The sequence below is a fragment of the Corylus avellana genome, chromosome 10 (genome assembly GCF_965113065.1).
Source record: "Corylus avellana chromosome 10, dhCorAvel1.hap1.2, whole genome shotgun sequence".
Lineage (NCBI taxonomy): Eukaryota > Viridiplantae > Streptophyta > Magnoliopsida > Fagales > Betulaceae > Corylus > Corylus avellana.
Window position 1 is genome coordinate 3,028,064 of NC_142499.1, and position 12,684 is coordinate 3,040,747.

The 12,684-nt window shown below is 37.5% G+C and overlaps 1 protein-coding gene across 1 annotated transcript; it reads right to left on the minus strand.

Annotated features, from left to right (window-relative positions):
- Positions 1-2,429: 2,429 nt before the first annotated feature.
- On the minus strand, positions 2,430-3,467 carry LOC132191970 (putative calcium-binding protein CML36). The gene has a single exon (XM_059607127.2). It carries the CDS (start codon positions 3,366-3,368, stop codon positions 2,709-2,711), a length of 660 nt encoding a protein of 219 aa, XP_059463110.1. The 5' UTR covers positions 3,369-3,467; the 3' UTR covers positions 2,430-2,708.
- Between the last annotated feature and the right edge of the window lie 9,217 nt (positions 3,468-12,684).

Consider the following 12,684-nt stretch of genomic DNA (forward strand, 5'->3'; position numbering starts at 1 on the left):
GAAAGACAACTAAACCAAATAAAAGACTAACAAAGAAATCTAATTCAAATAAAGACTGAAAGATAAGATAGAATAAACAACTAACAAAGAAACCTAATAAAAGACTAAAAGATAAGATAAGATAAGATAAGATAAGCCTTGAATTCCAATCTACATCATCCTCCCGAGGTTGGAGAGAATTCGCCCTCGAATTCAGACTGTCTTTTCCACGGTCCTTCGGGTGTCCTGTTAACTCGTTCCATTCTTTGTTCCTTAAGATCACAACAAGGCAACACCCCAAAATAAACGTGACGCTTCTCGTCATCGAAATACTTTGATGGTTGTCATGAAAGCCCCATACACCATTTGGCAATACTGCAGATTTGCTATTCGTTCGTTCCTTCTCCCTTCCGTGTGCCATGAAGATACTCAAGAATGGGTCAATCATTGTTTCCCTTGTGAACATATAATTTATCTCATCCGCATAAAACTCACCATAATCTTCGTTAGGAGAATTTAAAATATCTTCAACACCAAGGAAATCAACATAACCTAATTCTTCATCACTAAAATTAGGTAATGCACCTGGAAGGTCTTCTTCAACCTCTTCATAATCGGCGATGCCATCCTCTTCATAATTGGCGATGACATCTGTGGGCCCTTCCTCTTCCAATTGGCCATCTTCTTCTGGATAGAGACCACCAAACATGGGGAAAAACCCATCTTTTTCGTGCTCCTCCGTAGGCCTTTCCTCTTCCCATGAGTCATCTTCTTCGGGCTCCTCATCATAGGTTGGTGGTGAATCCCAATCTCCAAATCGTTGCGAAGGATCTTCAACATCTTCATATATGAATTCTTCATCAATGAACTCGGATTCCTGAAACTCTTCATCTACAGATTCCCTTTCCTCCTCCATAGAATATGGATTTGGTTGATAGATTTGAGGCTCGCGAATAATGGTCAAGTTGGCTTGTCGCGGCATCTCCGTCTCAAATCGTGCTCTACGTTTTTTAGAATATGCCCTATGACCGACAACCGCATTATCCTCATCCACAAAGCGTTGATTCGTTCGATGGTGACGAACTTTAGGGCTACGCCGGTTGTCAACTCGGGTTGTGAAGATCTCTATTTCTTTCCGTAGTAATTCCAGCTCATCCACCATGCGTTGCCAACGAATCGCCGCTTGATTCGCCTTTAATTTTTTCTGCAGCATCTCCACCTCATCCACCATGCGTTGCCACTGCTCCTCCGTATGTGTTTCACCGACTGCTTCTTTACGTTCATACACGTCCTCCAGATGTGCAAAGCGGTTGCCCCTTCTTCTTGTGTTTGGCGGTGCCATGGAAAGAAAACTGGAGCTCTGATACCAACTGATGCAGCGTAGGATTGTAGTGAACAAGAAAACATCAAGTTGAAGGGGTAAATATTTCTAAGACTGTGAGACTATCACAAGAATCTAAGAAATCTTCTTAAAAACTATAGATTCTATCTATGGTTTAAGGAAAAACACAAAGAAACTCAACTCTGAGTAATTCTTATTAAACAAAATCAATAATAATCATAAACTGAATTGTTAAAGGCTATAAGCATATATTTATAGCCCAAGACTCCTAGTCCTAAGATAACAATGAAATAAAGTTAATTTAGAAGTCTACGAAAGACAACTAAACCAAATAAAAGACTAACAAAGAAATCTAATTCAAATAAAGACTGAAAGATAAGATAGAATAAACAACTAACAAAGAAACCTAATAAAAGACTAAAAGATAAGATAAGATAAGATAAGCCTTGAATTTCAATCTACATCACTACCCCTAAGCGTCCAACATCCTATAAATACGAACTACACCGCTTGGACGACTGACATCTAAAGTATGGACTGCTTACTCCTGACTTGCCGCACCCTTTCAATATGGATTGTCTCGCTTGAGTGTGCAATAGACGAAGTTGTCATGACATGGTGGTGGTCGGCAAATGTTTCCCTTGGCATGGTCGTTACTCATGGCAAAAAAAAAAATTAATCTATTAAATTGATATATATTCGTGCTTTATTATTAAAAAAATGTGACCATAACGTATAATAAAAAGTTAAGGATCGCACTTAATGAAGTGAAAGTTATTAGTTAATTTTTCTTCCCTACTTAGTGCTTACTTGTGCATGTCAAAAATAAATAAATAAATAAATAAAAAAGTCCAACAAGTTTCCTCGAAAGCCGTACTCATTTGCCCATGGTTGATCGGATATTAAAATCAAGTGCGCTTTTGTTTGTCTTTGCACTAAAATACAAATAATTCACGAGACAGAACGTTGTCTAACCACTAAAATACAAATGATGACGGAGCTGACGGAATGTATTTATACACACCGGAGATTTATTACGTATAATTATACAATCCAATATTTAATGCACTACCCAATCAAAATCAATTTTAAATGCAACACTACAACATATGGTGAAGACGATTTCATTCGATCTTTTTTTTTTTCCTCATACATATATACGTAAAGTGCAACACGACTGCTCAACTAAACAATAATAGCCGTCCGATTGATCCAGAAATTGCCATCTTCATGCTTCAATTTCCTTACAGATCTCACCCCTAGAAAAGTGAAAACCACACAACCAAATCCCCCTAAAGTCCAAAAGAAAAAGGAAAGTAGTAGAACACAAAGGACTTCAGTTGCTTTTTTTTAATCATCAGGAGCCACATCATCACTTGATCAGAGATCATCTCTGCAGCCCCATCATACGAGAGAAATCCTCGAAGCACACGAACCCGTCTCCGTTCTTGTCCACCCCGGCTATCATGCGCCTGCAGTCCTCTAACGAGCACCGTTCGTCGCCAATGGCCGTGAAGACCCCCAAGAGCTCTTCGGCTGTGATCCGACCGTCGTGGTCCGCGTCGAAGAAGTTGAAGGCCTCGCGCAGCTCTGAGTCGCAGCCTGAGCCCACCCGGCTCAGCAGCGCCTCGAGGCTTATGCATCCCTCGCCGTCCCCACCCACCTCTCTCAGCACCATCATCAGCTCCTCCTCGCTAGGAGGCTCCACCCCGAGCCGGCTCAGAAGAGCCTCCAGCTCTTTCCTCGTCACCACTCCATGCTCCATCGCTTGCACCGGTTCCGACTGGATATCGGCCGAGGAATCGGACCAGTCACCCGACGCTCCGGGCAAAACGCTCCTCGGTGTCCCGCGATCCGCAACCCCGCGGCCTGAACGTGGCTTTTCGTTTGACGTGGAGGCGTCGGAACTGGAGGAAGAAGACGACGACGCAACGGAGCCGAACGAAGATGGGTCCTCCCTGGACGGGGAGGACCGGCTCTTCTTGGACCCAAAGAGGCGTTTGGGGTTGAGATTGATGTTTTTTGGGTTGATCTGAGCGATCTTCATGGCAAAAATCACAGAGCAAAAAAAGCAAAGGAATAGTTGAAAAGGAAAGCAGAGAGAGAAAGAGAGGAAGAAGAGAGGATTGAGTGGAAGGAGGGTGGAAGGTCGGGGGGTTAAAAAGCAGAAAATCTGGTAGTGCCATGGCAACTTCCACGAAGCTTCGTTATTGAGCTTTTTAATAGGGAGCCTATATATACGTAATTTGGAGACTTGTAGATTGCGCTTTTAGTCGTACTCCAAATATTTTACTCTAATATATGGAATACTTTTTGGTTCAATCCTTAACGTATATGGAATAACTTTTACACAAAAATAAATAAATAAATAAATTATAATAAATAAAAAATAAATTACGCACAAATTAATATGGCAATAGGAACAGGTTGAGGAGCATTTTGAGATTTAAACTTTTAGATCGGACATACATTAGGATTGTCGGACCTACGCTCTTATCTGTAGTAGAGGACGTATGGATGGAGATTATCGAACGTACGTTGACAATAGTATCCTTGGATAGTACTTGAACGTACACTGCAGCTTTTTTTTTTTTTGTTTATTAAAAAAAAAAAAAATTATCTTTCCAACATTTTCTTTTCTTTTGTTTTTAGTATAATGAATGTGAATATACCAGTCACCAGATAAAAATGCTGAAAATTTGACATGTAGAAATATTAGTAGTATTTATAAAAATTAACACATAAAATAAATAAAAAACTAAAAATATTTTTGAGATAGAATTTAATGGTGTGGGACTTGGTTCGTGACTTTAGCCACTTTGTTTGGTTGTGGGTTCGGATTCCCAGAATGGTTGGGTAATGAGTCGGGACCAGCGGGGGGGACCTCAAGAAGAGTGCTTCTACTGTGAAACTCGATTTATTGCGAAAGCTATTTGTCTTTATTGTAGTCTTCCTGATTTATCTTTCGTGTGTTCAGATTTTTGGTGTATCATGAAACGTGGCATGCGTTTAGTGGTTCGGGAATCACGGTTATTGATGAGTGGACCGCTTAAGAGATTATTAAGATTTTCTAATCTTGGATCCTCCACCCAATTAGGCGATAATGGATTCCCGAAGCCAACGGGCGATTAGTTGAAGTTCACTGTGATTGGTAGATCTTAGATTTTCCCTTTTGACTTGTGATCCTTTCCAACGGCTATTACCTTTTTTTTTTTTTTTTTTTGCAAAACCATTATTACTTGATGAGGAGAATAACGGATTGTATTCTTCTAAAATTATTTTAAAATATCATTTTTTTTTTCAAATTAAATAGCTAAGATTTTGTTTTTGGAATAGGACCCTCTCCAATTCAATATTTACCATATTTGTTTGTATTTTAAAAGGAATAAATGTCGATATTACTTGTTTATTTTAAAAATAATAATTGAGATTTGAAAAAATTTATATGATAAATGAGAATAATTTCAATTAGGTCATGCTGTAAATTGAGTGTTTTACACCCTCCAATAGAAAGACTCTGGTATTGGGGCTTCGATGTGGGTGGGGGGTTTGGTGGTGACCGGTGAGTTTTTTTTTTTTTTTTTGAAGAGGAAAACATTCCAGTCACATTCATTCAAAGATAATACGAGAGCATAAAGCTCTTACAATATAGAGCAAAAAGCTCTGAAGTAACCATAGCCGAAGCTACGAGGTTACAAAACATCGAAGATGACGTCAAAGATATAACCATCCAAATCTCAAACAAGATCCGCTAACCCATAACTAATATTCAGATATAACAACAGATCTGTTCCAGACAGACTCATTCTAATGCATAAGTAGTTCTTATCCCTCGACCTAGGAGTAGAAAACCCCCATGTCGAAACTCTTCCTCCTCGACCCGAAAGCCAGAATATAGATCTCATCCACAACCCAAGGGTTTGGACCATAAGCAAATACCTCACGGATCAACAAAAGAACAGAGACTTATTACAAGCAACAAAACAACATGAAAGCAAAAAAACCAAAAAACAGGAGTACACTAGGTGGATGACGACAACTGAAAGAAAGGTTGATCGCGGGCTTGCTGAAAACCGAAGCTGGCGTTGGAAGCGAATAGAGCCAGTGAAATGCGGTGGGGGGCACAATAACAGACCCGGCAATGGATGGTGGACGACAAAGCGAGCAAGAGGAGATCAGATGCGCACTTAAAAACTGGGGATAGTTTGAGTGAATCTCCCAAGAACAGAACCCACAAAGTGTGCCAAAAACAAACAAACAAACAAACAGAAAACAAAGACAAGCAAAGGGGAAAAAGAGGGGGAGGGAAGAGGCAGGGAGGGAAGGGGAAGTAAAACCAAGTAGGAAGAGGTCTCTAGGTAGCGCTCTCTGCTAGGAGAAGAAATCCTAGCAGAATTTTACCAAACGCTTGGTGACCGGTGGGTGTTGAGTTAGAATGAATGAAAAAATAAATATGATTGATTTGAATTAAAGATAGAGTGTTTTCATTTTCATTGTATTGGATTTTTTGTTTCCCTAAGATGTCAAATTTCTATTTAATACTGTAAAAAAGAGTTTTAGACAACATTACGATAAAATGGACTCTATGAAATACATATGATTTCAAGATTTTTTATTTTTATTTTTATTTTTAAGTGGATTTCAAGAGAATATGATCCTTGATCAAATATAACTTATCCACCATTGATAGAATATACAAAACGTGAGATAATGTGAATGATAACATTACGCTCGTTGTGTAGCCTACTCTCAAGCGTAATTCTATAAGTCTCTCTCTTATCTCTCAAAAAATGAGGTGACTTTTAAAATTATCATATGATCAAAATTCAATAGTGATCAATCACAATGTCAATGATGATTTTAAGAGTTACATCATCCTTACTAAATAAAATCTAAAAACACTCCAAGTGATTCTTATCGTCTAGTAGTGTGAAATGATCACCAAGTACTTTATCAACTTAATGCACACTAGATAGAGTATAAGGTGGTTGGTCACCTTCAACTGGTCTTTTAGGATAGACGAATCATTCTTTTTGGCAACTGAGGTGGTTTGGTTACCTTCAAGAGATGGTTTGGCGACAAAAATGATTGCCTTAAGCTTTTGAGAATGTACCACTGACCTTAGCCCAAATGCGACACCTCCGACTCGACTGTCACGCTTTCCGTCGCCACCAAGCTTGTCTTAAGCACCGCCATCCCCTTGCTCTCCTTGCTCAAGTGCAATTCCAACTCCACCACCAAGCGGTGCTCCAACTTCCCAATTTTTGATTCGGACCTCCACGAGTAGTGCATGCACAATTTCCTATATTTCTTTGAAGATGGGTGAGGACTCGGTGGTGGGATTGTTGTTCTTGGAACAGGATTCTCTCCAATCCATTATAGACAAGAGAATATCCAGTTCATAGCTAGAATTTCTTTTCAGAAATTCTATGGCCACAAATAGGACCCATATCCCACTAATAAAAATAATAATAAAATATTATTTTAAATTAAAAAACAAATTAATAAAAAAAATAAGAAAAAAGAAGGGGGTGGCTGGCCACCCCCATTTTGGGTAGGGGTGGCTTGAGCCACCCTCAATGGCCGGCCAAGCTACCCCCATAGGCCATGGGGGTGGTTTGGCCACCCCCATCTTACAAAAGGGGGGTGGCTCGAGCCGAGCCACCGCCTCTGGGCCAAGGGGTGGCTTCGGCCACCCTAGACCCTTGGGAGGTGGTTGAACCTTCAGCCACCCCATGGCCCTTGAGAGGTGGTCGAACCACCCCCCAAGGGCCAACCCTTTTTTTTTTTTTTTTTTTTTTTTTTTTTAACTTGGCCCTTGGGGGTGGCCGAACCACCCCCAAGGGCCATGGGGTGGCTTTGGCCACCCCTTAGCCCAGAGGGGGTGGTCGAGCCACCCCCAAGGCTCTTGGAGGTGGTTCGGCCACCCCCTTTTTGCAAGATGGGGGTGGTTCGACCACCCCTATAGGCCATGGGGGTGGTTCGGCCACCCCTTGGCCAGCGCCCCTACCCAAAATGGGGGTGGCCGGCCACCCCCTATGGTGGCCAGCCACCTCCTTCTTTTTTAATTTTTTTATTAATTTAAAATAATATATTATTATTATTTTTATTAGTGAAAAATGTGTCACATTTGTGACCATAAGATTTCTTTTAACCATGAACTGAATATTCTCCAGTCCATAATGGACTGGAGAGGATCCTGTTCCGTTGTTCTTGGGGTGGTAGTTGAGGCGAGAGGTGAGAGATGAGACAAAGTAGGACGAAAAAGAGGGCTAAACTGATTAGGGGTGTAAACGAGCCGAGCTTGAGCGAGCTTTCCTTATTTGGGCTCGGCTTGTTTAAATTTTACTCGAACTCGAGCTCTAGCCGAGCTTAAGGACGAGTCAAAAAATCGAGTTCGAGCTCATAATAAATCGAGCCAAGCCGAGTCAGTTCACGAGCGGGCTCTTATATCTAATTTAATTTATTTAATTTATTAATTTATTTTTTTGTTATAAATTTAAACTTCAAGTACTCTTAAACGGCTCAAGAAGCCAGCTTGCATATGAGCATTTGCTTAGTTTGGCTAGTGAAGTATGGAGCTCGAGTCAATACAACAAGGCACTTGGTTTCAAAGAGAAAGGATATGCATAATTTTATATAAAATGATGCTATTAGAAAAAAAAAAAAAAATCATCAATTTTTAATATTAATATGAGAAATTATGTGAATAATTATCAATTCGAGCCTTATACGAGCTGCTCACGAGCTTAGTCGAGTCGAGCCGAGCTAGCTTCATTTAATATTCGAGTTAAAATTCGTGTTCACGAAACGCTTCATTTAATATTCGAGCCAAGCTTATGCGAGCCGCGAGACACTTCACTTCGCTCACTTAACAGTCCTAAAATTGATGATGTCAATCACCAATCAAAGGGGTGGCAAACCACCCAGTAACGGCGGTGGTGAGAGGCTAGTAGTGGTGGTAAGAACTAATGACGTTGGTTGAGGTAAGAGAGAATTTTAAGATTTGACTAAACGTTGCAAAATCCAAATTGCAAAATTAGAGATATTACAGAGGATCTCAATCTATGAACAGTTGAACAGCATTCTAGGATTTTACACCCTGTCTCAATTCGTGAACACCCTTTCTTTGGCCTTGATATTAGGACAAGGTATGCCGACAAGGTAAAGACATATGATTGTAAAGGCATAAGATGTGACATATAATGATTGTAGTATTTCTTGTGTTAAGAAAAGTTACATAATTTTCTCCAAAAATAGAGAAAAATATATATATTTTTGGTTGTCTAAATTGTTACTAGTTTAGATAATTATTGTAAGAAATTTTATATAAGATTCAATATTTTGAGTAGGTGACCTAACAATTTAAAATTTATTTAAATGAAACAATTTTATATAGTATACAGTAACGGAATTAGGGGGACCATGGCATGGCCTCTCCCAATTTATTAGAAAAAATATTTTAGGTAATAAAAAAAAAATTATTTAAAGCCCCTTGGTCCGTGCCCAAAAAATTTTTTGGCCCCCCAATTCCTCAAAAAAAAAAAAAAAATTTAGATAGTAAAATATATATATATATAACCCATTGGCCCCTTCCTGCTCAACAAATTTTTTGGTCCACTCCCCCTCGCCTCAACTTTTCCTTCTCTTCATATACTTTGACCCTCCAATCAACCTTTCTGATTCCGTCCCTGCTCCTACAATAGCATAATTCCGTTCGGTTTATGCTGCATGTTATTTCCTTCTACGATGGTGTATTTGTTTAATTTCCGTAAGATTGGGAAATCTGAGATGCATATGATGAACAATGTCAATGATGAGGCAGAAGAAGGTTGGTTGGCTTGTTGACTAATTAATCATTGGCAGGTATATTCTAGGTAGCGCCAGAGGGAATACAATTATCTAAGAAGACGGGCCGACATAATCAAGTCGAATAAGATTTGCATCAATACACGTTCATTGCATTTCTCAATTTCTTATCTCTACAGCAGAAAAAAAAATTTTAATTAAATAATTAAAATTTATTTATTCTAATCCACTAAAACTTTTAAAAACGTTATATAAAAAAGAATAATATTAAAATATTAATTGATAATTAAATTCACTGTTCCTATTAGAATGAACTTTTAAGATAAGTTGTTATTTAACAAAAAGTAACTCTACATATTACACAAGTGATGCTAGAAAACGTTTATATCATTGAGATTTTTACTAGGGGTGAAAATTTGTGTTCGCGTGTCGAGTTCAAGTCATGTCGAAACAAGTGTATAAGACTATATAAGTCAGCCATAATCCGACCTATTTAATTAAACCGATCAAATCCCTTAACCATAATCCTCTAATTTTGTATTGGGTTCGTGTCGGATTCACATATTATGTCAAAAATTACCAACCATTATGTTTCGTGTCGAGTTTAAATCGTGTCGAAGCAAGGTTACAATATTATATAGGTCAATCATAACCTCACTCATTTAATTAAACAAGTCAAATCCATCAACCCTAACCATTTATCATATCAAAAATTGTCTGATTGAAAGGCTAATAAGCAGTTAAGCACTATTACGACCGTACAATGAGAAGTGGTATAATATGAAAGCATTATTCCTTAGCAAAAGAAACTGCCTAACGAAGCTTTTTGACCTCTAGGGCAATTGCATTGATCCTTCAAAAGGAAGCTTTTTTGACCTCTAAGGCAATTGCATAGATCCTTCCAAAGGGCCAACTCTAGCTTTTCATTTTCCCTTCGCTCTCATTTTTTCTTTTTTCTTTTTGACCTTCTTTTACGTAGGATTCGTGACAATCTTCCACACGCCATTCTGGTTTTTTCTTCAACCCTAAATAGGTATTCATTTTTGGACCCCACAACTTCCTTTCTAATACGGCTAGGCCTCGAGTCACAATTAATGCCGTGTAAAGCCCGCGTCCCTTTCCCTCGTCCAAATCCTATAGTCACACTTTATTTTTTTGACTTAGAATATAAGTTAAATAATAATTATTATTTTTATTGACTTATATTTTTAAGATAATTACCGTTGATTTAACATGATATCAAAATAAAAGTCTTAAATTTAAACATTGTCTTCGCTATTCACTTTCTATTTCAATTAGCTATTTCATGTGTTTGGGCGAGGAGAGTGTTAGAATAATAATTAAGCGATTAAATATATAATTTTTTTTTAGTATAAGCTTTTGAGATAAGTTATGATTTAAACTATCTTTTCTTAGGGGTGGACAGATTAATTGTTTACCCCCTGCCACCGATCAACAAGCGACTTTCAGCGGTTGGCTGGCAGAATAAAAATAATGTCTCGACTTCGGTTCAGTTCCATACGCGGTAGAAATTGTTTTTCATTGGTTAACCGACAATTAATCGACTTAACCAGTTTTTCAATTGAATTTCGAATTTTACTTAGTAGGTTTCCTTATTGTTTTATTATATTGATTTGTTGTTATCCTTTTAGCCCGTGTTCCATAGATTTACTTTTTTCTTTTCATTTATAAAGTAAATGCTTTACTGTTTATGTAGTTATTACAAGGAAGTTGATAAATCTAAACATAAAAACTTGTAATCAATAATTAACCGAAAATCGAAACTATTCCTTATTAGTATGAAATCGGTTAATTAATCAACTTAACTGATTTTTACGGTTTAATAGCAAAAATGCCCCTACCGACATCGACCGAACCCATATTCATCCATAACTTATATATATATATATATATATATAAACCCATTTTACAACCCATTTTACAACATCTTTGAGATTTGCAGGGTACGTACCATGGATCTAGATCTAGGTATGAATGCTAGTAATAAGAGTAGCAAAGATGATAAGAACAAAAGTGCTGGAGATGACACATATTCGCAGTCCAATCCGTAGGGTATGGGTACGAAATATCATATTTATAATTAGCTTACGTATATATCAAGTTATGTACAGTTTTACGCTAGAGTATGAACCCTAATCTTGCCTCTCTCTATTAACACTATAAAACATAAATGTCATGCATTTTTATTGATTTAATTAAAATTGAGCTTCTTCTAGAGTCTGATTTAATAAAGATTACTTTTGCGGTGCATTCCTGCAATCAATGTCAAACTAATTAATAAAGAAAAATAATTAATTAGTATTATCAAAAAGACTTTTTTTTTTTTTTTTTCTTAAACTTCCCAATCAACACGCATGCTAATAATAATATAAGTGTTCCCATTATTCAAGTACTGTGTTACTTTAACAAGAAATATGAAAGAGTGCCCTATCTTTACCTCACCCTTTCGGCCTTTCCAATCATAAAGCAAAAGGTTTGACTAAGGAGAGAGATCAAAAAGTCAAATTTTCTACATGTGGGGAACTTGAATTATCTTAACAAAAAGTTAAGATGTCCCTTATGTCCAAGAAATTCACCTGCAATTTCACAAGGAGAACAAGTCTTTGGCTCAAAAGGTCTGACCCGTTTAATTTAATTAGATTGAGTATGATTGACATGACCTAAATTTGACATGCGATATTTATGGTTGAAAATTGTTGACACTACTCAAAAAATCGACACGAAATTGGTGGGTTAGGGATGAATGATTTGATATGTTTTAATCAAACTGGGTTAAGTTATGGTTAACTTATATGATCTTATACCAATGACTCGACTTGACTCGACACAAACCCTTCACGCAAATATGAATTGTCACCCCTAAGAAACGTACATGTCAACTCTCTTTCTCTCTTTTTTTTTTTTTTAAAAAAAAAAAAACTAATAATCTGAATTTTAAACTAAATATGTCAAGTGGAACACACTGCTATTACCTGACATGTCAAACAAAAGTCACCTAACTTTAATTGATTTATCTAATATAACACATTATTAATTAATGAGAAACGCAATTTTGTATTCTCCTGACACCTGGTTGATGTGGCATGCTCAATCGATCATTGATTATTTTTTTTTTTTTTTTGGTAATCAAAATTAATCTACAAATGGATTAATGTAACGCTCAAATAAATTAATTAATTGCTAATTAATTGCTAATCTAACTGAACCAAATAATTAATTGTTTTGAGTGTTAAGATTTTGTTTTATTTATTTTTGGTCTGAAATTCCGCAATTTGGGCAAGTTGGAATCAGCTTTAGCGCCGGCGGATAGTAGCACGCGTTAAAGGTTTAGCACGCGGAGACATCTGAGAAAAATAAAAATACAACTGGACATCCACTTGTCTTTGTCACCACCAATGAGCATTACATGTGACAGCCCACACCCACTGGCCAATCACCCGCAGCTCACAGTGGCCAATGTTGGGCACCGCTACACCAAATTAACAAGGAGATTTTTTTGACAAATTTTTTTCATGGAGAAAGGAAGGGGAGAT

Excerpts from the sequence above, each read along its gene's own strand:
- LOC132191970 (XM_059607127.2), bottom strand. The coding sequence starts at position 3,368 with ATGAAGATCGCTCAGATCAACCCAAAAAACATCAATCTCAACCCCAAA.